At 42.9% G+C, this 25360-nt stretch overlaps 2 protein-coding genes across 2 annotated transcripts in view; one reads left to right on the plus strand and one right to left on the minus strand.

The window, feature by feature from the left end:
* CC2D2A (coiled-coil and C2 domain containing 2A) overlaps nucleotides 1–25360 on the plus strand; it is a 1114036-nt gene that overhangs the window by 522374 nt on the left and 566302 nt on the right. The gene's annotated exons all lie outside the window — the stretch shown is intronic.
* The window catches only part of RAB28 (RAB28, member RAS oncogene family), a 139887-nt gene continuing 122086 nt past the window's right edge, over nucleotides 7560–25360 (minus strand). The window contains exons 6-7 of the mRNA XM_087963688.1: nucleotides 21513–21590; nucleotides 7560–7977 (exon numbers count right to left, since the gene is read on the minus strand). Coding sequence (XP_087819814.1) covers nucleotides 7885–7977; nucleotides 21513–21590 — 171 coding nt within the window. The 3' untranslated portion in view covers nucleotides 7560–7884. The remainder of the gene's footprint in view (nucleotides 7978–21512; nucleotides 21591–25360) is intronic.

Below are 25360 nucleotides of genomic sequence, written 5' to 3' on the forward strand. Positions count from 1 at the left end.
GATCACAGAACTACTGAAGACTTTGGGAGGAGGAGGGAAAACTTGGTCCAGCCAGCCACTAAACTGGATAATGGAATGCCAAGCAGCCTTTGAAAAACTTAAGGACTGTTTGTGATTGAGCTGGTCCTAAAGCACCCCAACCCTGAAGAACCATTGTTGATCCAGGCGGATGTCAGTGATGTGGCAGTGAGGGCAATTCTCATCCAAAAGAACAGAGGGGAAATTGTCCTGAAAATGGAGACAGAGAGATGTTGGGCAACATGGGAGAAATAAACCTTTGCAGTGCGGTGGGCCCTGCTGATGTGGAGACAGTTCCTAGAGGACAGTAAAATCCCTTTCGAAGTATGGACTGACCACAGAAATCTAGAGGCACTAAAAACTCCTCACAAACTTTCCCCAAAGCAGCTGCAGTGGGCCCAGTACTTCAATCAATTTGAATTCACATTGAAATACATCCCAGAGGGGAAAAAATCCTAGCTGATGCACTGTCCTAAAAATACCTGAGAGGAAGTAATTATTTCTATTAGTCCCGCAAAGCAGTTGGCCATGCAAGTGACCACTCACTAGCAGGAGAACAAGGAAACTCTGAACCCTAGCAATGTTTTGACTCAACAAATGGGAAAAAAAAGCTACAAACAGATGCATGGTTCAGGGCCCATCAAGGGGAGTTGACGTTACGAGGGGAATTGGCATGGATGCAAGTCTTGCAATGCAGCTATGATGCTAACCAAGCTGGTGTCACATCTTTAAAGAGAGTCCTCAGGGCTGCCACAGCAGTGGCTGAGCAGGCTGTGGGAATGGCAGGTGGGAGGTGAAGATATTGTGGAGTGTGTAATCATAACATTCTTTCCCTTGGGAGTCAAAGGCATCTCGCCAGTACTTGGGAAGGCAGGACTGGAAGTTAATTGAAGTTGGGACAGTTACCTGATTGGACCATGGAGGGGAAGGAATTTTGATTTTACTTTGGGTGGTGAAAACGTGGGGCTTTCAGATTCGGGTTTTCCCCAGATGTGCCAATATGACATTTCTAATAAATTTATACTTTGAGGAAGATGCCTGTCTTGGACTTTTAATTCTGTTGAGGATGTTATTTGGAACCCTGACATTAACCGAGTCTCCCATTAAAAATACCAAACAGCTCCCCATGCTGCGGGGCCTGCTGTCCGGGTTCCTGAGTCCTGGGCGCATTCCTGGTCTACCGATCAATTTGTCCAACTACTAAGGATCTGATTTGAGGATACTTCCCAGAGAGAAGAAGCCAAAGCTGAGATGAAGGACCTGAAGCAGAGGGGATGGCCCGTGAAAGAATTCATCTGGGAATTCCGAAGAGTGGCAGGAAAACTAAGACACTGGACGGAAGTGCCTCTTCATTCACCAGTTTAAAAGAACTCTAGCCCAGGACCTCAGGCAAGCTTACACTTTCAGAGGGGTCCCTGACCTCATACAAGGGTGATATCAGATGGCAGTGGCTATGGACCTTGAAATCCCCCCTCACTGGAAACCCACTTTGGGAAAAACCCCTAAGCGGCCTTTGGAAAATCAAACCCGTTTAAGCAGGTCAGAGAACCAAAGCAACCCCCCCAACCATGGTCAAGTGCTTCAGGTGTGGCCAGGAAGGCCACCAAGTGTCAGAGTCAGTGGTAGGATTCAAATAATTTAACAACCAGTTCTCTGTCCTAATGACTGGGTGGGTGTGGCTGGGTTGGTGTAGCCAACTTGATTGGTCTCACCCTTATGAAATGTCTCCTTAGTCCAGCTCACAACAAAATAAAATAGCACCGTTCCAATATTTAGAATAGAATAGAATAACAGAGTTGGAAAGGACCTTGGAGGTCTTCTAGTCCAACCCCCTGTTTAGGTAGGAAGCCCTACACCACTTCAGATTATCCAATCTGGTTATCCAATCTCTTCTTAAAAACTTCCAGTGTTGGAGCATTTACAACTTCTAGAGGCAAGTTATTCCACTGATTAATTCTTCTGTCAGGAAATTTGAGGGACTCCTATAAAAATGAGGGAGTTGATCTATTTTCCAAAGCACCAAAAGGCTTTGAAACAATGAAACTAACCAAAGAGAAGCAACCTAGGACTAAAGAGAAATTTCCTAAGGGTGAGACCAATCAACCAATGGAATAGCTTGTCTTCAAAAGTTGTGGGTGCTGCATCACTAGAGGCTTTCAATAAGAGTGACAGAAATATACCCCAAAAGGACAGTGCCAGGAACCACTAAAACAATGAGAAAACCTGAAACAGCCATTCCCCCTTTTTAAAAGTCAACCCCAAAGCAAACGTAGCAGCTGAGAGGGAAACTAAGAGCAGCCACTCATGCGAATTGTAAGCCTGAGCATGCTGTCAAAAGCCATTAACCTGTCCAATTCTATTATTCTATATTCTAAATTGGGTGCTTCACAGCAGAAACAATAAAGCTGGCTGGACCACACATGCATTAAATTCACAGCTGCATCATTGTCCCCTCCTGTATCTTTCCCCCCCAGGAAGAAACAAGAAGTAGCCAACACTGCAGCAGTTATAAAAGGTCTTGGGGAATTCCAGGGAGTATCAGCTGATCACAGAAGTGTTACTTAATACTTTTTATAATGAAAATATTTGTAATCTTGTCCTTCTTCCTGAAGGGAAGAGGTTAATCCCACCCCTAGATGGCTGATTGATGGGTTTCCCTGCCCTAATCCTGTCAGTTTCTGTTGTTTATTAACTTGATTTAAGCAATTAACTGGGCAAACTGGTGACAATTGGCTGAATCCCACCTGTGGTCAGAGTGCCTGACACCGGCCCCCATTCCTCAAGCCCAGACTCAGTGAGTTCTAAAATAAAGAAAACTCACCAAAAAGAAAACTCGCACGGCAAGCTGTTGAGGTTCCTCTCCAGCTCCGGAACCCTCTCTAGGCACCACCAATGAGAGCAGCGAGGCCACCAAAGAGGATCCAATGGTAAGTGAGGCCATCCATTCCTTTGCCATAAAGTCCCGAATACTGGCTTCTTGGTTTGGACCCTCAGATCATCAACCCACTTTCATAAAAACCATTTACTTTGAATCAGAGATAAGCCAGTTGGTCCTCTCATGGACAAAAGGTAGTTAGATAATGTGTACTTTTTAGATAAAGAGCGTGGGACCTGTCCCAAAATCCAGCTGCAAGATAAGGGTCACAACTGGGCTTGCATACGGCACAGGTCCGTGTCTTACCCGGCATATTTCACTGGCAAAACAATCCAAAGGGCATCCTGTGGCTGGAACCTGGTGGAATATGGCCTCCCCTGATCACTCTCTCGTATTGTATTGAAGGAGGGTCTCTCCCTCAGTCGGGGTCATTCCCGAGGAAGTGTGATTCTTAAAGTAAGATTTAGTTTACTGTATTATGTGGTCCCAGTTTGGCAGTAGTACTTGCTTCCGCCATTAACAACACCCTACAGGAAGATAAGTTTTGTTAAAAAAAGGAGTTTTCAACCAACTGGTTAGGCTGGTATTTCATAACTATGTTGTTTTTATGCTGTTATTTTTTGTGATTAAGTTGTATGTATTACAATTTGCAATCTCGTTGTCGTAGTTGTCATCCTGTGATGAGATTTCTGAACATATGCCTCTTGATTATTTTGCTACTGCTTCCACTTTTCTCCCGATGGTTATGCCTCAATGTCACCGGAGCATGCCTCTGTCCTTTTTGCCTTCTTCTCATTATCTATTGTCTCTCTACTGACTCTTTATTTCAAATTGTTTATTCTCAATTTGTTATACTGGTTTATTTTTCTCTTCCTTATTGTTATTTAGAATTCTTTGTGATACTTAAGTCAGGGGTAGGGAAACTTGGCTCTTTTATCACTTATGGGTTTCAACTCCCAGAATTCCTGAGTGAGCCATAAAAGGTTCCCCATCCCCGGCCCACTGGTTTTTCAGTTGTGGGGGAAGTCAATTTTTGACTTGAATGGGACTGTTTAATATACAAATGTAGGACATATTCTTTATATGGCCAACCAGTTCCTCAGGGAAAACCCCCAGCTCTCTCTGGAATGCCACTGGGTCCATCAATCCTCCGGGGTAAACCAATCAAACAGGTCCTGTCTCTTTGCAGGGTGGGGTAAGAGTTGAAAGGCAGTAACAGAAGTATATTCTGCCTTGATTAGATTTCTACTGAAGTGTTTGGTCAAATCCTGGGAAATATAGTTTAAAAAGACATTAACCCATTTGAAAATGTCAGAGGAGGCTTTCAAAATAAAACCCATGACTTAATATGATATAAAAATAGAAATTATTTTTTAAAATGAGAATCTTTTCACCAAAATAATTGGTTATTTTTTGTACTAACAGAACAATTGATGTCTAAGTGTATGATTTCTATGTTAATGCTTATGTATGCAGAAATTCCAAAATTGTATTTGGCACTGTATACATGTTTTCACCAAGCCAGCTAAATAAACTTTGGAAGTTAAGTGCTCTGAGATTAAATTAATCCAATATTTCTGTCCACCAGTGATTTAGTATCTACCTGTTTTTAGAGCCTCTGTGGCCTCACAGCCCATGGAAAATCATACTGACCTAATGGGGAGCAAACTCTCACTCCCCAGTTATAAAAATATGTTTTTCCCAAACTGACTGCTGGAAAGCACTTTCAGAAGGAACAGTTATGGGGTATCTGCTCAAAGTGACCTAATGTTTATTTGATAAATATATTGATATCTGTACATTACCAAAACTTGTTTCTGTAGCCTTTAATTAGGCAATACAGTTCAACCTGGGCTACTTGCAATGCAGATACATCTCTGAATATGTCCCAGAATTTTAAGAACTTTTCACAATTCCACAACTATAAACATGAATCAATTGTAAGAAATTTCGCCACTTTTTGGGGGATGTTATGGTTGCAGTCCAATAATAAACGAATAACATCATCCTCAGAACAAATGAAACTTTTTAGCAATTGACTTATAAAGTTAGATTGTGACTCGCTGTAGAAAGGACAGTATAAGAACAGGTAGGCTAGAGCTGGGTTTTCTAACCTTTTGAAAACCCAGCTTTAGATATTAGATATTTTAAAAAGAATCCAGAAATTCCTTATCAAAAGACAAAGTTCTAAGTGACAGGCTGCAGTCAGGTGCATTCAAGTGATTTTTGGGGGGTGGAGGGTGCCTTTGTCTTTCATGGAAGCTAAAGTTCTCAGGAAACTCTGTGATTCTGCAGAATAGTTTGAAAAGCTCTGGGCTGGAGTCTTGGGCCCCTCCAGAGGGGCAGTGGGCAAGACAGTAAAGTGGGCCAAAGACAGAGAGCTCTACAATGGTTTGGATAGGGATAGGACATTTACTGGTATGAAAAGTTCCCTGTTGATATTCCACCACTAAAGTTGTCCTGATTTACTATAGCTCTTAATAGCCAAACACCAACAGAAACGTCTCTCTCCATCAATTGACTAGAAAGGGGTATATATTCTGATTTTTGTAAATACGAATGTTAGCAGTAATTTTATGGTGAAGTACTTCAAAGTGGGAAAAACCAAAAGAAGCAAAAAATGATTGTTTCTTCTATTTTAACAAGTACATAAACACAATCCAGTTTAATGAGATTTTTAATCATTTTTCCTTTCAAAACTGTTTTATGAATAAAAATGCTAGAAGTGAAAGACACTTTATTTTTTTTCAGGATAACCCGATGAATACATGATTGAAAATAGCTGGTCCTAAAAGATAGCCAATATTAAAAACCACAAGGATTAAAATGAGAATCTAAAATGTTATTTAAGTTGAATCTGGAAGATGAATATGTTAAAAGTTTTTATGATAAAAAAAGCAAAAACATTTGGTTACAACATAATGCTAGACCAGTAGGAGAATGTATGGACCAGTGGTTTAACATTTGAATTACATTTAAAAGAAAACTTTATAAAATTACTAGCTCGATAGTCGATACCCATGCTTTGCTACAAAACTATGTGGTCAGGCTTCGTTTTTGGGGAAGAAAATAAGGAAAAACAAATTCTGCCTCTGCCTACCAGCATCCATTGGTATTCATCTGGCTAGCATCCTGTCAGCATGTGAGAGAGTTGAGGGCTGTTTGGAAACTGAAATAATATTTGCTGTGTGAGCAAGAAGGAGACAGCAAGGAGCCTGGGCGTGGCTTAGCTCAACTGTTCTGAACTAAGGCTGGTTGTTGCTGTGAAACTAAAACTGAAATTGAAACTCCTCTCCTCTGCTTGTGTTTTGCATTTGGAACAGATTTCTTTTCAGATGGGGAGGGTAGTAGAACTCCTTAACATCAGAGCGTGTTAATAATAATATATGAAATACTAATGCTCTGGCGGTCATTTCGAAAAATCCTTTCTTAATGAGGACCTAGAAGCCAAGAGGAACAAATTTCAAGTTTATAGACTTTACGGTTCTGGAGATTTTGTGGTGATGTGTGAATGGTATTTTGCTTTTATATATATAGATTTACCGCTGATATTTGACTCCACAAAAATGCAACCAAAATCCAGGTACATTTTATCATATGTAGTGATCTTGTAAGTATACTAAATTATATTGGATAAATATAATAATGACAATGCAGAAATGCTTAAAACATAAATATTAATGAAACCTGAAGCCTTTCTTCTAGGTATCATGGACAAACCAATCGAAAAACAGTTTGGGACATTATTTCTTTACATGTTGACCACTGTGAGGCTTGTTTATGCTAAGCATTGGAAGGAAAGGGGGTTTACTGTCAAAGAGAGGATTTTAAAATTGATTAAATTAGCAGAGATGGCAAAATAAACTGCTTTGATTAGAGACAGTAGATTAGACAAGTTTATATGCTGAGCTTATCAATCAGAAAGGTTGGCAGTTCAGCGGTTCTAATCCCTAGCACCGTGTAATGGAGTGAGCTCCCGTTATTTGTCTCAGCTTCGGCCAACCTAGCAATTCGAAAGGATGTAAAAATGGAAGTAGAAAAATAGGGACCACTATGGTGGAAAGATAACAGTGTTCCAAGTGCCTTTGGCATTTAGTCATGCTGGCCACATGACCACGGAGATCGCGCTGGCTCTTTGGCTTTGTAACAGAGATAAGCACCGCCCCCCAGAGCCAGAAACGACTAGCACGTATGTGCAAGGGGAGCCTTTACCTCTATATCTTGTGAACAGATGTTGGTTCGACTTGATATTAGGCAAATTGATTTCCATATCAGGGAAAATTGCTTACGGAATATAGCATTGTTGTTAAATATAGATGGGAAAGTTTATAACTATTTGTAGGCCTATGTCAGGGGAGGAGAACATATTAGTTTTTTAATGCATCTTTCAGCATTCAGTCAGGGTGGATTTAAAAAAAAAGTTTGATGTTAGGTGTATTTAATATTGGGTTTTTTTCTTTCTTTTTTTGTACACATGGTTTTTGTTTTTGTTGGTGTCAGATGTTTGTTAGTTTGTTTTTTCTTTCTTTTTCTTTGGTTTGTATTTTATATTTGGAGATAAAGAATAAATAAATAAGTTAAAGGAAGGATTAAAGTAAGAATCTCTCTCCTGGTCCTAATAAGAAAAAGGACAAAATGGATATATTCAAAGAGATAAAGCCAATTATTTTTACTGCATTCCTTTATTTCACAATCTCTTCTCATCCTATTTAATTTACATGTTGCATTCACCCTTCAAACTTTCTAACAATATATTTAATATATCTCTACACACAATCACTTTACTGAAATATAATTAAGAAGAATATATATATTTTCAAAGTGTGTGACCCCACTATTTGAATCTTGGCTATTCAAAGAAGCTGCCTGGGTAGTAGGATTTTTAAACTTCTAAATGCACTACAGTCATGTTCCTGTTAAAGCAACAATCCCGGCAACTCCATTACTGGGCGAAGGCAGCGAAAGGAGCACTGTACAAAAAAAGAAAATGCTCACTGAATTGTACACATTGAGCTCCGGGGAGAATTAACAGTTCTTGTTGCAGGCTCCTGGCTATAGTTTACAATATCCGCCTTCACTACATTCTGTCAAAAGAGAAGAAAAGAAAAACAGAAGAGGTTACAGCAAGTGAATCCAAAGGGGGGGAAAAACTGTTTCAAAGTGCTAATAAAACATTTCACAATAATGATCATGCCATGAAATTTAGGACATTGAAACAAGTCAGACATGCTGCAGTACTTTTCTCTCAGTAAACATGCATAAGGACTTTAACAAAAGACAAAATAAGAGCATCTTGAATGCTTTTATACATAAGCAATAGTGACAGTATACTAATTCTTAAGTCTTGGCTTCTTTATTCCAATTAAGAGGTTCTAGCCCATAAAATTTGTCAGTTTCTCAAGCATTTTTTTCTTTACACTATTCATGAGTACTAATATACACTAATCAAATAGGTAGTAAGGAAGCAGGGGAACACAGACACAAAACAGGTTAGGTAAAGACGGGATCAGTCAAAAAGAAGTCAAATGTTTATACACCAATGCACAAAGTATGAGGAATAAACAGGGTGAACTAGAGTTTCAAGTACACAAGGGCAGATATGACATCGTTGCTACTATGGAAACTTGGTGGGATGAAATCCATGAATGGAATATACAGCTAGAGGGATTTTAAATTATTTAAAAGAAATAGAGCTAATAAAAGAGGAGGTGGAATTGCACCATATATAAGAAATAATTACATATCTACAGAAATACGACAGAACAATGATGAAAACTATTTGGGTCAATATAAAAGGGGGGGAAATTACATAGCCATAAGTGTATACTACAGGCCGCCCAACCAACCAGAGAAAATAGATGGATTCTTTGCTAATCAGTTAACTATGTATGTAAGAAGTACATCGCAATAGTAATGGGGGACTTTAACTAGCCTGATAACAACTGGGAGACAAACTGCACCAAGTGGAAAATCAAACAGGTTCCTGACAAACCTAGCAGACAACTTTGTCTCACAAAAAGTAGAGAAGAGAATTAGGGAGTTAATCATATTGGACTTAATTTTCACTAACAGAGATGCAATGATAGGAAGATGTTGAACTTAGAGAAATCTTGGTGGGTAGTAATCATGCAATATTGGAATTCAACATTATGCATCCACAAGCAATAGAACAAAATCTTGGACTTTAAGAAAGCTGATTTCAATAAGAGAGAGCTTAGGAAAGATTCCATGGATGAGAATTCTCAAGGGGAAAACAACTCAAGAAGTTTGGGAAATTTTGAAAAGTGAGATTATGGAAGCCCAATCTAGCGCAATTCCAATGAAGAAGAAAAATAACAACTCTCAAAAGAAACCAGCGTGGCTGCACAAAGAATGTTCTGATAAATTGAAAGAAAAAAGGACAGATATAGAAAGTGGAAAGAAGGGCGCATAACCAGTGGTGGGATTCAAAATTTAACACTATCGGTTCTGTGGACGTGGCTTGCTGGGCCTGGACACGTGACTGGGTGGGTGTGGCTTTTTTTTTTTTTGCTTTTTTGCCACCCCCACTCATTTTTGGGAGCTTCCTAGCCTCAAAGGAGCCTCAGGGGGTGGTCTTTGCTCCCCTAAAGCTCCTCTGGGGCTCTGTGAGGCAAAAAATGGAGGGGGGGGGCCTGAGCTCCTCCCTCCATTTTTTGCCTTCCTGGGACAGCTGATCTATGCACAGCTGATTGTCGCAAGGGAAAAAAAAAATACCTTAGACGGATGTCAGGTGGGCGGGTAAGCGAGCATGGTGACCGGATCGGGGGTGTGGCCAGCCAGAACTTACTACCGGTTCGGTGACCCATGCCAAATTCTTGCTACCAGTTCGCCCGATGCAGTGCGAACCGGCTGAATACCACCACTGCACATAACTAAGGCGGAATATCAGCATATGGCCTGAGTCTGCAAAAAGGAAGTCAGAAAAGCTAAGGCTCAAAATGAACTAAAGCTTATTTTTTACATTTGCGACAAAAGTAAAAAAATAACAAAAACAAAAGCTTATTTCAACGTGTAAAAAAAAGAAAGAGGTCAAGGAAACAATTGGTCCATTAATGGTAGAAAAATGGCAAGAAAGTGAAGACCAACAGGGAGAAAACAAAACTGTTTAATTAGTATTTTGCATCTGTCTTTACACAAAAGGAAAAAACAGTCCAACCTATCAAAGTTCAAATCACCAGGACTAGATGGATTACACCACAAGATTGTGAAGGAAATGGTAATGTGATGTCAGAATCACTGAACCATCTTTCAAAGATCCTGGAGCACCAGGGAATTACCAGAGGACTGCAAAAGGGCTGATGTAGTTCCCATCTTAAAAAAAAAAAAAAGATCCTGGAAACTACAGACTTATCAGCTGACATCCATACAGGGAAGATTCTGGAAAAGATAATCAAGCAATCAATCAGTGAACACCTAGGGGCAAACAAAGTCATAACCAAAAGCCAACATGAGTTTATCAAAAACAGATCATGCCAGACAAATCATTTTGCATTCTTTGACAAGGTGACAAAATTAGCAGACCAGAGAATGCTGTCAATATAATTTACTTGGACTTCAGAAAGGCATTTGTTAAAGTAGACCACAACCTACTACTTGATATGATAGAAAAATGTGGGTTAGATAGCATTAACACCAGATGAATTCATAACTGGCTGAACGTTACTCAACGTGTAATCCTCAATGGAACTGCATCTACATGGATGGAGTCCTGGTGGACAATCACTTAAATATGGCCAGCAATATGCTGCAGCTGCCAAAAAAGCCAATGCAGGCTAGGCTGCAGTAACAGTGGGATAGAATCAAGACCACGTGAAGTGTTAATGCTACTTTATAATGCCTTGGTAAGACCACACTTGGAATATTTTTAAGCTTGATGTCCAAATAGGAACTCTTTGCCAATCAGAAGGGGTGTTGGTCCTACCTGAACGCTTCTTCTCGGGGAGCCGAAGGGAGAATCCAGGATGGGTAGTCTCTAGTCTCATAGCTCTGCAGACCGAGTTGAAAAACTGAGGACAAACCCACTGGTAACAGTCCCCAGTTCTGAAAAAGTGAATCCAGCTGCTTCTCGTCCTCTAACAGATAGCCTATTTGATACTGTGAAAAAATAACATTTCCTTCCTACTCAGACCAGACAGAATACAGGGTGGGACTGGATTCTCCCTTTGGCTCCCCGAGAAGAAGCGTTCAGGTAGGACCAACGCCCCTTCTCCACTGAGCTGAAGGGAGAATCCAGGATGGGACATACCAAAGCTGGCTGATGGCTGTCCTACAGGAGGGAACTAGATTGGTCGGAGGTCCCCACTTCTACCTGAACGTCCTTCAGGACTCATCTTCCAAAGGACGCCTCTGCTGAGGCAAAGGAGTCAATTTTATAATGTCTTATGAATGGGGTCACAGATGACCAAGTCGCAGCTCTACAATAGTAGAGAACTGAAGAACCGAAGCCTGCATTACCCAGGCTGCAGTGGTCTCTGCACTCCTGGTTGAGTGTGCAGTGATTCTCCTGGGCACAGGAAGAGCCAGAAACTCATAGGCCTTCGCAATACAGGCTCTAAGCCAGAGACCCACGGTAGATGGTGTCATCCTGTGACCCAAAGTTGATGGCTGAAAGGAAATGAACAGGGCTTCAGTCCTCCTAAAAGAGGACGTTTTGATGTATATATGGAGGGCCCTCATGGGTAGGCCCCGGACAGAAGTCAGGCAAAATCAACCCCTGTAAGCAAGGGAATAAGGAGTTCACCCTGGGCAGAAAGGTAGGGTCCAACCACAGAACCACCCTATCTGCATGGAAAACATACAGGTCCTTTCTGATGAATAAGGCCGTCAACTCCGAGATACACCTGGCCGAAATAATGGCCACTAAGAATGACACCTTGCACATGAGTAGGCGAAGACTGACTCCCCTAGGAAGGCTTTCACCCTGGGGTGTTGAGCCAGAGTGGTTGAGTTCTTGACCGAAAAAAACGAGGCCAAGGCAGCCACCTGTCTCTTCAAGGTACTGGAGGCGAGACCTCTGTCCAACCCATCCTCCAGGAACTCTTAACACATTTGCCACAGACACAGCAGTAGGTTCCAATAGGTGACTGGCCCTCTGGGGGCAAAGACCGGTCTATCGGCCTGAAATGAGGATCTTTGGAAGAAGGGGCTACTTTGACGGGGAAAGCTTGCCCCCGCTTTCCCCCTGTTTAAAAGAGGGCTTTCTGTAGTAGAGTCGAAACCTGTAATCAAAACGCCTCCCCTGGGAGGGCAGGATCTTTCGCTTGTCCCTGGTTTCCATCAAAAAAAGGGATCCAGGGCCTTCCCAAAAAGCCTCTCTCCCTTGAAGGGAGCAAATGCCAGCTTCCATTTGTTTCTGGCGTCCATCTGCCAATTTCTTAGCCAGATGAGCCTCCGTGCTGTTACAGATGAGGCCATGGCTCTGGAAGAAGTTTTGGGTGGCATTAGCTGTTGATTGAGCTGTGAATATTATCTTATTTAAGTCTTGATGCACCTGGGGTCCTCAGGTGGGATTCTACCCTGCAGCTGCCGCAGCCACCCATTAAATAAGGTAGACTCAGACCCATTGGGGTGAGTGTACCCTCCAGGGGACTCCCACTGCTTTTTGATCACATTCATAAGCGTCTGGGGCACAGATACAGCGTCCACCACAGATGCTTTCTCAGTGAATAGGTAATCTTCCTGATCCTCCCCCTCTTGGGGAAGATCCCAGGTGACCTTGTCCCTTTTTTAAGATGAACCGTGCTCTTAGCCTTAACCAGCAGAGTCTTGGAGAAAGCCAGTTGGAAAAGGAGGGGGGATCTGTTACCTCCGACTCCCCTTCCGAAAAGCCTTCTCTGGAAGGAGGTCCCTCTCGGAAACGTAAGACTGGCTTCTTTCCAAAGGGGATGCAGAACTATTTCTGAAGTAAATCAGCTGTTCTGCAGAAGCCTGCCACTGCGGAACGCCTCTGTTGGTATCCAAACCAGGCAGCTGGCGCAGCTGGTTGACTTAAGCCTGAAATTCTTGTCTAATTGTTTGGGAGATCCAGGCTCTCATGAAGGATGGCATCTCTTGCCTGTGGGTCTCCTCAGGCCGCAACCTAGCCACTGTAGGGGTGGCTTTTTTATTTTTATTTTTTCCTTTCTATTTTAAAGGTGGCTTTTTTATTTTCAGGCGCAGGTCTGGTTCTGCTGGAGGCTTGGCTTCCAGGTGCAGCAATAAAAAATCCTTGTGGTGGCTCAGAATTATTATGAGTGGCTTTTGCCTTGATTTGGAGGTTTCCCTGCAAATCCTGAGTACTTGAGCCACCAGGATATCAGGCAGTCAACTATTGTCTATCTGCCAATTGGTCTTGCTGCATGCCATCTTGTGGGAGCAGAGGAATGATGGCCCCGTTTTCAGCCATCTTGGAGTCTCTCACCGCCTTATCAAACTCCTTATCTAGGGCTTTTTGTCTATGCCTGGCCTGCCTATCCTCTGCCCTAGAGGGTCTTTTAGGGGCTAGGGTCCTAGCTCTGATCCTAGCTGCTGCCTCCAGCCAAGCAGACCTGGACTTAATTGATCTCCTTGCAGCTCTCTCCCTACTCTGCTGAGGAGCTGATAATTCTTGGCCAGCTCCCCTGGGGGCCATTTTGAGGCCGCCAAAAATAATTGTCACTGACAGGTAGAGAGAAAAGGAAAAAGGGGCAAAAGAGAAATAAAAACAAATTTTATTTGATCTAAAGCTGTCTGCTTTGGTCACAGCAGATGTCCACCACTTCAGGAGGCTAGTGCGACCCAGAAGTGGTGAGCTCAGGACAGTTCCGCAATTTAAGGCAAGAGTCAAAGCAAAAAGGGAAAAAAGGCTGACTCTTTAAAATGGCTACAAGCCCTGACAGGTCAGAGGCTTGCGAGCCAGTGCTGGCTGCACCGCAATCAATTTGGCAGTCTCAAGCGTCTCACAGCTGCCACGGTGCTCCTGTGACTGGACAGGGGGTCAGGATTCAATCCAGATGGTCAGTAACCCCTCCCCAGGGGCAATCCTGGAGATGAACTGCAGAATTGTCCCGAAACGTCTGAAATGGCCACCGACGCTGAAAAGGGGCAGAAGCATCTCACGGTTTTTGTGGCTAGCACAGATCAATAAGAACGGACTTGGAGAAAGTGAGTTGAATAAGACACTGACTCCTGCCCCCCCAGACACGGACTTTCAGGGGCACCTCCAACCAAATTTACAATCACAATTCCAAAAACCAGTCTACTAGAAAAGATTTTTTTTTAAAGGCAGTCAAAAAAATTCAATCCAGGGGGTCAAGATTCTTCTACAATCTTAACTATTCAGAGCCCTTAAAGGGTGGTCTGAATATGCTGAGACCGAGTGAAGAACTGCGGACCGTTACTGGGGTTTGTCCTCAGGTTTTCAATTCGGTCTGCAGAGCTATGAGACTAGAGACTACCCATCCTGGATTCTCCCTTTGGCTCAGTGGAGAACAAATGTTTGTAGGAAGCATACCACAGTAGAAATGGGAAGCTTTAACTATCCAGATATCAACTGGGAGACAAACTCTGTAGTGAGTGAGAGACCAAGCAGATTCCTAGTCAACTTAGCTGACAACTTTAACATCCAAAAGGTAGAGGAGAGAACTAGAAATAAAGCTATACTGTACCTAATTCTTACTAATAGAGAAGTGATAGAGGGAGTTGAAGTTGCCAAAACTTGGGTTAGAGTGACCAAGTCATACTGGAATTCAAGCAATAGAAAATAATCCAACCAGTGTCTTAAATTGTCAACTATCCTGACATTGATTTTAATAAACTCAGAGAGAGCCTTGGAAAGATTCCATGGATGAAAATTCTAAAGGGGAAAACAACTCAAGAAGCACAGGAAATTCTGAAAAATGTGATCATAAAGGTCCAGTCCAGCACAATACCGACTGGGCAGAGATACTGCTGTTTGCTGAGGTGGCATACAACAATACGGTGCACAGTAGTACAGGGCTGACCCCATTTCAGATCACTAGTGACATGGAGTTTGTCCCCATGCCTGAGCTCCCCCGGGAGTGCCCCTCCTCAATGTCACTAGCAGATTGGATGGATTCATTGAAAACAGCGTGGAAAAATACCAAACAAGCCCTATGGGAGGCGGCGGAAGCATATAAGGCCCAAGCTGACAAACGCCGCTGTCCCCAACCACAGTTTAAGGTGGGGGATAAGGTCTACTTGTCCACAAAGTATCTGAAATTGAAATTAGCCACTAAGAAGCTCGGTCCGAAGTTTGTGGGACCTTTTTCTATAGTGAAAGTTATTAACCCGGTCACTGTGCAACTTAAACTCCCTCTATTGCTAGGGAAAGTGCATCCGATTTTCCATAGCGGTTTATTAAAGCCTGTCGTGGGCTCTCAAATCAGACCAATAGTTAGGATACCACCCAAGCCACTAGTAGTTGAAGGCCACACACATTACAAGATAAAGAAAATTCTAAACTCAAGGGTACACCGGGTTCAGTTGGAGTATCTAGTGCACTGGAAAGGATATCCTCTTGCTGAAGCCACCTGGGTGAAGAGTTGGAAGGTAAAAGTACATAGGCTGATGAAATGGTTCCATGAGGAGTATGCCCAAAAGTCGAAGGGTCCTCCTGAGGGAGGGAAAGGGGGTTAGGAATCCTCAACTAACCTCATGGTACGTCCTGTTACCTCACAAAATGTCCCCATCAACTGAGGGAGGTCAGCCTGTCAGGCTCGTAGCTGGATTTCGGGCTGACACAGTGTGGAGATGAAGGGGGGGAGTAATAGAGGGAATTTGGTAGACAACATAGAACAGCTGAGTCAGAGGCATTCCAATGGCTGGCTGGCCCCAGAAGGAGGAGAGAGTTGTAACCAGGCAACCAGTTAGTATCCAAATTGGACAATTTGATTTATTGTTTTGAGAAGACTGGAAACTTTTTTCTTTTAAGGTTGTGAAAAGCCCAGGAAGATTCAAGAACTGGCTTTTCCCTGTTTGCACCAGGATGGTATTTCCAATAAAAATTGTTCTTTGAGGAATTGAATTGCCTCAGAGTTCTGATTAGAAAACAAACTCCAACACAAAACTCCAAGACAGGCATTTTCTCAAAGTTCCATTTTATTAAAGCTGTCATACTGGCACATCTGGGAAAACCTGAATCTGAGAGTTCTGGGTTTTCCACCAATAATTTAAAATCATAAAATGCATCCCCTGCACCCATCACTCCATTGCATGGCCCAATCACCATCCGTTCCAACTTGAGACATTTCTTAAACCACTCCTCATCCAGGTGCAGGAATAACAAGACCTTGACTGTAAAAGAAGAATGCTATTACGTCTAACTACAACCACTCTACAAAATCCCCCCTCCCAATTTCCCAGGAACAAGAATGTGGCAGTGTGGAAGCTTCTGGTGCTAACATGGCTTCCAAAACTGATACATTCATTTCACTTCTTTCAATTTTATAGCATACCTAATTCTGAAAATAACAGGGAAAATTACAGTGGTGGGGTTCAAATAATTTAACCACTGGTTCTCTGCCCTAATGGCTGGCTGGGTAGGTGTGGCTGGGTGGTCATGTGACTGGGTGGGTGTGACCAACTCGACATCACTCATCACACCCAGCCCCGCCTCCCAGCCACTCGCCTCAAAGGCAGATTCAGCTGGTTCGGGCTAATCCCACCACCGGCTGGTCCCGCCCCCACCTGTTTTTCAGCCCGTTTTGAAGTCCACAAGTCTTAAAGTTGCCAAGGTTGGATACCCCTGAGCTACATGTTCTGAGAGATCAGTGTTTTTCAAATTTGGCAACTTTTAAGATGTGTAGACCAACTTCCAGAATGCTGTCTGGGCAATTTTGGAAGTCCACATATTTTAGGATTGCAAATTTGAAAAACCCTGTCAAAAATGAGCGAATCAAGATCCTTTTTAGGGATCTGTGCTTTGGTCTCCTTTTAAAAAAAAAAATTAGAGATTATCCTGAGCAGCATAAGGAAGAATCTAATAGAAACATGCTTTATACCAGGGGTGGGCAAACTACGGCCCGCGGGCCACATCCGGCCCATTGGTCTGTCCAATGCGGCCCGCCCCTGAAAAAAAATAGCTGCCATTGGTCTGTCCAATCTGGCCCGCCCCTGAAAAAAAATCGCTGGGCATGGCGTATTGCCCTGTGCCGCGTGGCCCCCAAAGCTGCAAAACAGTGCGGAGCGATCTAGGGGTAGGAAAGAAAAGAAATTTGCAAAGGCCTCGGCTGGAAGTTCGAAATCACCTTCAAGTGCGACCTCTCCGAAGGTGAGTCCCCCCGATCCCCTTTTTTTCCAGGGCTTCCAGGCTTAAACTTTGCAAAGGCAAAGCTTGCAGGCTGGAGTGTCTTCCCGCCGAGGAGCGGGAAGGGTTCCACCAGCGGGCGGGCGGGCTGCTTGGAGCCACCTAAAGCTAGCCCACTGCTGGTGGAGCCTTGCCCTGCCTTGGTGCCCGTTTCCCGGCTCGGCGGTCCTGCTCGGGCGGCACTTTAAAAGCCTGCTCCCAGCACCCGAGCAACTTCCCAGCAACTTTCTGCCGTTTTAACTCGCAGGCGCTCGTGCCTGGCCCCGAGCCACGCGGCGGAGGGAAGCCCGGCGGGCGGGCGGGCAAGCGGGCTGCTTGGAGGGGGCGACCAGGCGGGACTCCGGGCTTCCCCTCCGCTGTGCGGCTCGGGCGGCGCGAGCGCCTGTGAGTTAAAACGAAGCCGAAAGTTGCTGGGAAGTTGCTCGGTTTCGGGGCTTCCAGGCTTAAACTTTGCAAAGGCAAAGTTTGCAGGCTGGAGCGTCTTCCCGCCGAGGAGCGGGAAGGGTTCCGCCCGGCAGGCGGGGCAGCCTGCTTGGAGCGGGCTGCCGTGCGGCTCGGGCGGCGCAAGCGCCCGCAAGTTAAAACGAAGCCAAAAGTTGCTGGGAAGTTGCTCAGATTTCCAGGGCTTCCAGGCTTAAACTTTGCTCGGGCGGCACTTAAAAGCCTGCTCCCAGCACCCGAGCAACTTCCCAGCAACTTTCGGCTTCCTTTTAACTCGCAGGCGCTCGCGCCTGGCCCCAAGCCATGTGGCGGAGGGAAGCCCGGCAGGCGGGCGGGCGGACTGCTTGGAGGAGGCTCCGGGCTTCCCTCCACCAGGCACGAGCGCCTGCGAGTTAAAAGGAAGCCAAAGTTGCTGGGAAGTTGCTTGGTTTCGGGCTTCCAGGCTTAAACTTTGCAAAGGCAAAGTTTGCAGACTGGAGCGTCTTCCCGCCGAGGAGCGGGAAGGGTTCTGCCCAGCAGGCGGGGCGGGCTGCTTGGAGCGGGCTGCCGTGCGGCTCGGGCGGCGCGAGCGCCCGCAAGTTAAAACGAAGCCGAAAGTTGCTGGGAAGTTGCTCAGATTTCCGGGGCTTCAGGCTTAAACTTTGCAAAGGCAAAGTTTGCAGGCTGGAGCGTCTTCCCGCCAAGCAGCAGGAAGGGTTCCGCCCGGTGGGTGGGCGGGCTGCTTAAACTTTGCTCGGGCGGCACTTTAAAAGCCTGCTCCCAGCACCCGAGCAACTTCCCAGCAACTTTGGCTTCCTTTTAACTCGCGGGCGCTGCACCTGGCCCCGAGCGCGGCAGAGGGAAGCCCGGTGGGCGGGCAGGCTGCTTGGTGGAGGCGACCTGGCGGTGCTCCGGCAGCAGCAAAAGGCAGTTTTGCCGGGCTCCGCTCAGGTGTCCGGCTGGGGCTGTCAGGAGTTGCTACCGCCGGCGCAGCTCCGTGCGGCTCCAGTCCCGCGTTGCCTTGGGAAGGAAAAGGCAAAACCAGGAGCCACTGAGCCTGAGCCTCCGGTGCCGCTGCTCCGTTGCAAAGCACCGCCGCGGCTCTTCCTTTTTGCCTTTCCCTTCCCGAGGCAACAGCGGGACTGGAGCCAGCGCGGAGCCGCGCCGGTGGTAGCAACTCCTGACTCAGGGGCCTCCGAGGGAGGAGCCTCCGAGGGAGGGAAGGAGGAGAAGAGGGGGGAAGGGTGGGGGCGATTCCCAAAAATCTTGTGCTGACCCGGCCCGTCTGTCAAATTTTAAAAGTCAATGCGGCCCCGAGCCAAAAAGTTTGCCCACCCCTGCTTTATACACAGAATACAGAAAAACATCTAAGGATCACTAATCTCCCCATCTTCATGGATCATAATTTATGAGAAGAAGTTTGCAATGATCTCAACATACTGTAAGTTTTCCTCAGCTCTGCTTGCCTGAATATACAATATCTATGCTCTGTCATTGAGCTGTGATCATTCTGGCCCTAAAAATAGACACAGAGTTATCTCAATCACAAGAATTGTCCTCCATTTTCTTTATTTATAGTATGGGACCCCAAAAATAGGCACAAAGTTCTCCCAATCATAAAACTGTCCTCTGTCTTTGGAATAATCATATAATGAGGAAAAGCTGAGCAGGGGAGATACATGGACAGACATTATTATTGATCCTAGAACTGTTATCACTGGAAAAAAGGGACTTTTACACTGATACTTAAGATTCCTTCCCTACCCAATTGAGTACTTTGGGGGGGGGGGGGTGTCTCTTGGTTTTCCTCCCTCATTTCTTTCCAAAGAGTCTGCTTGTTGTCCCAACTAAATGTGCTAGATTTAAAGCACAACCTGTTTTGCAAAAAGATGTACTGATATGAGGAAAAGATCCAAGTGGGTAGAAGGATTTTTGACCCTTTCAAGTTTATTTTCTCAGAATAGGTTCTAAAACTGGATGTAAGGTTTATTAGTAGAGACGTTGTAATTGGAGCAAAGAAGGAAGCAGGGGGCTTTAGGAAGACAACATTATGGCAATTCAAGTTTTTGATGAAGTTTTCTTGTATTTCTTATTTTCACATCTTGACTTTAAATCAACCCAAACATATTACATTTGTTCAACATAATCTATATATGGGGTATGGGAACTTATGGGAAATTTGATATAATTTTTTTCACAAAGTTTTGTCCAGGTGTTACTGTGCTTAGTAGTGCGATTTTATACTTTTATTCATATGGTTGTGTAATAAACCAAATTCAGAAGGGGGAATGTGCTTTGGGGTAAAGGCTCACTTTGTGTTTGCCAGCAAATGTTTAAAAGATTTGTGCAGTGGGGCAGGAAAAAGCACAATGGATGTGAGGTATTGAAAGGTCTGAGGTGTGTGCCCACAAAAGCTATGAATTCCTCTTCTCCTTTCAAATCCAGATTCTTGTACAGCTTCAAGAGAGGAAATTGACGATTTGAAATCTTCATTTTTGGCCTGTTTTTCGGCCATGTTTCGGGCCGTTTTCTGGCCATTTTCCAGGCTATTTTTCAGCCATTTTCCGGCTGTTTTACACCCAGAAAAGGGCTCAAAAAGGCCTAAAATGGCCCAAAACAGCCCAAAAACAGTCCAAAAGACAGCCAAAATTGAAGATTTGAAATCTTCATTTTTTTTCTGCCTGTTTTTCAGACATTTTCAGGCCATTTTGTGGCCATTTTTTTGAAAACTTCATTTTTCAGCATGTTTTTCGGCAGTTTTCGCACCTTTTTCCAGCCATTTTCAGGCTGTTTTTTTGGTTTTTTTGCTGAAAAAGGACCCAAAGCATCCCAGAAAATGGCTAAAAACAGCCCAAAAACAGAACAAAAACACCCCAAAAACAGCCCAAAAATGGCCAAAATTGAAGATTTGAAATCTTCATTTTTTAGCCTGTTTTTTAGCCATTTTGGGGCCATTTTTTGCCCCAAAAAGGCTCAAAAAACAGGCAGGGGCAGGGCCAGCCAGTGATGGGATTAGCCAGTTCACTGAACTGGACAGAATTTTAACAAATGGTTCACCCGAACCAGTCTGAATCGGCTGAATCCCACCTCTGGAAAATGTTTGATAACCATAAATCTTATTTCACCCAGGAATGCAAATGGAATGAAGGCAAAAGACTTCCCCATTTTGGAATGAGACAACTCATCATGGCCAATTCACTGTGGGACAACTCATTGCAGGACAATTCTATAATTCAATTTAATTATTTAAAGTAATTAAACAATTCTTTTAATTTTTGTCATTTACATTTCATTTTGTCCCACCTTTGCATCCTTTCTTTAATTATTCTATTCCACAATTTCAACATTAGTGTAACTCTTGTCCTGTACTGTGGCGAATTGGCCATGGCGAGTTGTCCTGCAGTGAGTTGGCCACAGCAAATTAGCTGTGGCAAGTTGGCTGTAGCAAGTTGTCCTAGATCTTCTCCATTTTACCCTCCTACCAGTTTTTTTTCAGAACTAAGCAGCATGTGAAGTTGAAGATTCAAACATCAGGGTACTAATCAGTAATGGTCTTCTTGGCCAGGGATTTGTCTAGGCTCTCTTAAAACTTGTATGAATCAGTGCCACAAGCTAATTCTATTTTAAAGTATAAACTAGGGTGTCACCAAGTTATGTTTTTGTGAAGGTCTGAAACATAGTGGCCAGGTTTCCTGATATTCAAAATATTCAGCTATATATTATTGAACTTGGTTACCTGCTCTAAGGACTCCAACATAGGATAACATTTTAATATGTGATTCTATATGTCTGAGGAAAAATGATATAGTGTGTAGCAGTCTTCCCATTATGCAACAACAAAAATGTTGAACTTTTATGTGTGTGTGTGTATGTGTAAATAATTAGGAGTATCACCTGTAATTGTTCTATTTCTGCTCTGTTTAATTTGACGTCAACAAGGTTAGCTGCAATTCCTTGAAAACACAGGAACACCTATTTAAAAAGATGAAAGACTTAAATGATTAGAAATAGATTTTCAACATAGCAAAAATCACTTTTGAATGACAAACTGAGACAAGATGGGGAAATTATCTGTATATATTTCTGCAATAATTATTTAGCCAAATCTATGCTAAATTTATAAGAATATTTGCTTTTATTAGTTTATTTAGAATATATATCTGAATTATAAACTGATATTTTATTGAGCCTCACTGTATTTTGCACATTTTCTATACAAACAATGCATAGAAAAGCTGGACACGTGCATTTGTTACTTAAAAACCCTATAAAATATCAAGGAATGTATCTTTCAACAAATCAGGACAACTTTATTATATTTACAGATCTGTTTCTAAAGTACCTCTGTCAGATAACTTGCTATATTACTTTATTAAATATAAATAGGATTATCTGTGCTGTTAGTTCTACTGCTGTTTGTTGGACTCCGGGTCCTCTTGGATCATTAAGGTGGAATGGAATGACAATAGTGTTAGTTGGTTGGGCTGAATGATTAATATGAGAAAATAACAAACAGGACCCCACCAATCCTTATTCTCCCTTGATAATTTTGAGGCAGTAAATTCTTGCTCAGTTGTTTTCCAGGCTTTAATTGAGTCTTTGAATTTTTGCTCAGTTGTTTTTCAGGTTTTGACTAAGTCTTTGAATTAATATTACTCATAGTCCTTGGCTTACCATAATGGAGCCTTCCCATTACAGTCACAAGTCATGGCAATTGTTAAACAAGGTGTCCACACAATCACCTCACTTAAAAATCCCAATTTTTGCTCTCCCCATTGTGATTGTAAAGTGACCTTGAGAAGACCCACTTCTTGGGACCCAACAGATAGCATTTTAATTCATGGGACCCAGGTAGGGATAGGGGAGGGGGTGGAGTGGAATGGAATGGAATGGAATAGAATAGAATAGAATAGAATAGAATAGAATAGAATAGAATAGAATAGAATAGAATAGAATAGAATAGAATAGAATAGAATAGAATAGAATAGAATAGAATAGAATAGAATAGAATAGAATAGAATAGAATAGAATAGAATAGAATTCTTTATTGACCAAGTGTGGTTGGACACATAAGGAATTTCTCTCTGGTGAATAAGCTCACAGTGTACACATAAACAGCAAGTAATAGGTCACAATCATAGTTACAATCATTAATCATAAGTTACAAACGACTGATAAATCGTAAGAAACCAATAGGAAAAGATAGTAGGAAAGATCAGAAATGAGGCAGTGGTGTGGGAATTAACTGTTCAGCAGAGTGATGGTATGACAGAAAAACTATCTTTATGTCTTATTGTTTTGGCATGGAATGGTCTAAAACGGTGACATAAATAGATTATGTCCAGGATGTGAGGAATCTGTAGATATTTTTTCAGCCCTCTTTCTGGTTCGTGCAGTGTACAGATCCTTAATGGAAGGCAGGCTGGTTGCAATTGTTTTTTTCTGCAGTCCTAACATCAGTTGAAGTCTATACCTGTCCTGTTGGGTTTCTCTGCCGAACCAGACAGTTATTGAGGTACAAATGATAGACATAATAATTCCTCTATAGAACTGTATCAGTAGATCCTTGGGCAGTCTTAGCTCTCCGAGTTGACGCAGGAAGAACATTCTTTGTTGTGCTTTTTTAATGATGGTTCTAAAGTTAGGTATCCATTTCAAATCCTGGGAGATTATAGAACCCAGAAACCTAAAGGTCTCAACTGTTGATACTGTGTTGCCTAATATTGTAAGAGGTGGTATAAAAGTTTCACACACGCACACATACAATGCATTCAGAAAGTATTCTGACACTCTTCACTTTTATCAATTTTGTTATGCTGTAAGTCTAATTCTAGTTGTTGAAATTCATTTTTTATTAATCTACACTCAGTACCCCATAATGACAAAGTGAACACAGAAGTTTAGAAATGTCTGTAAATTTATTAAAAAGAAAAAACTGAAATATCCCATTGGCATAAGTATTCAAACCCTTTGCAACAATCTGGGGGAGGTTACAATAAAATTTCTGTTGCACTGAAGGTTCCTAAGAGCACATTGGAAGAAGTTTGGCACAACCAGGATTTTTCCAAGAGCTGGTTGCCAGGTCAAACTGAGCAATCTGGGGAGAAGGGCCTTAGCAAGAGAGGTGACCAAGAACCTGATGGTCATTCTGACTGACCTCCAGAGATTCTGTGTGGAGATGGAACAGAATTCCAGAAGAAAAACCATCACTTCCACCATCTAGGCTTTAGAATAGAATAGAATAAGAGAGTTGGAAGGGACCTTGGAGATCTTCCAGTTCAACCCCATTTAGGCAGGAAAACCTATACTATTTCAGACAAATGGTTATCCAATCTCTTCTTAAAACTTCCAGCGATGGAGCATTTACAACTCCTGGAGGCAAGTTGTTTCTCTCCTTGATTAATGATTCCACCCACTGCTTCTTATCCTGCCTTCAGGTGCTTTGGAGAATAGCTTGACTCCCTCTTCTTTGGGGAAGCCCCTGATATATTGGAACACTGTTATCATGTCACCCCTAGTCCTTCTTTTCATAAAACTAGACATACCCAGTTCTAGCAACCGTTCTTTATATGTTTTAACCTCTAGTCCCCTAATCATCTTTGTTCCTTTTCTCTGCACTCTTTCTAGTCTCAACATCTTTTTTTTTTACGTTGTGGCAACCAAAACTGGATGCAGTATTCCAAGTGTGGCCTTACCAAGGCATTATTGTGGTATAAGTGATCTTCACGTGATCTTGATTCTATCCCTCTGTTTATGCAGCCTTAGGACTGTGTTGGCTTTTTGGCAGCTGTGCACACCGCTGGCTCATATTTAAATGATAGTCCATGAGGACTCCAGGATCCCTCTCACAGTTACTACTATTGAGCAAGGTACCACGTATACTATATCTCTGCATTTTATTTTTCTTGCCTAAATGTAGAACCTTTCTTTTTTAACCACAATTTCATTTTGTTAGATAGCACCCAATGTTCAAATCTATCAAGATCCTTCTGTATCTTAAGCCTATCTTCTGGAGTGTTGACTATTGCTGCTAGCTTGGTGTTGTCTGCAAATCTGATGAGTTCCCCATCTATCCCCTCTTCCAAATCATTGATGAAGATGTTGAAGAGTAGTGGGCCTAAAACAGAGTCTTGGGGTACCCCACTGCATACTTCCCTCCATGTAGATGCAGTTCCATTGTTGAGTGCAGTTGGTCACCCAGTTATGAATCCATCTGGTGGTGATGTTATCTAACCCACATTTTTCTATCTTATCAAGTAGTAGATTATGGTCTATTTTATCAAATGCCTTACTGAAGTCCATGTAAATTATATTGACAGCATTCCTCTGGTCCACTAATTTTGTCACTTTGTCAAAGAATGCAATAAGATTTGTCTGGCATGATCTGTTTTTGACAAACCCATGTTGGCTTTTGATTATTACTTTGTTTGCTTCTAGGTGTTCACTGATTCATTGCTTGATTATCTTTTTCAGAATCTTCCCTGGTATTGAGGTCAGGCTGACAGGTCTGTAGTTTCCTGGATCTATTCCCCCCCCACCTTTTTTTTTTTTTTTTTTTGAAGATCAACTCTTTTCCAGTCCTCTGGCAGTTTCTGTTTTATGACAGAGTGGCTAGATGAAAGCCTCTCCCCAGTGCAAAACACATGAAAGCCCGCTTGGAGTTTGCAGAAAAACATCTGAAGGACTCTCAGACTGTGAGGAACAAAATTCCTTGGTCTGATGAAAGCAAGAGATTGAACTGT

This window comes from Notechis scutatus, chromosome 4, assembly GCF_049901735.1.
Source record: "Notechis scutatus isolate UNSWTSFEM ecotype Mainland chromosome 4, rNotScu1.2, whole genome shotgun sequence".
Lineage (NCBI taxonomy): Eukaryota > Metazoa > Chordata > Lepidosauria > Squamata > Elapidae > Notechis > Notechis scutatus.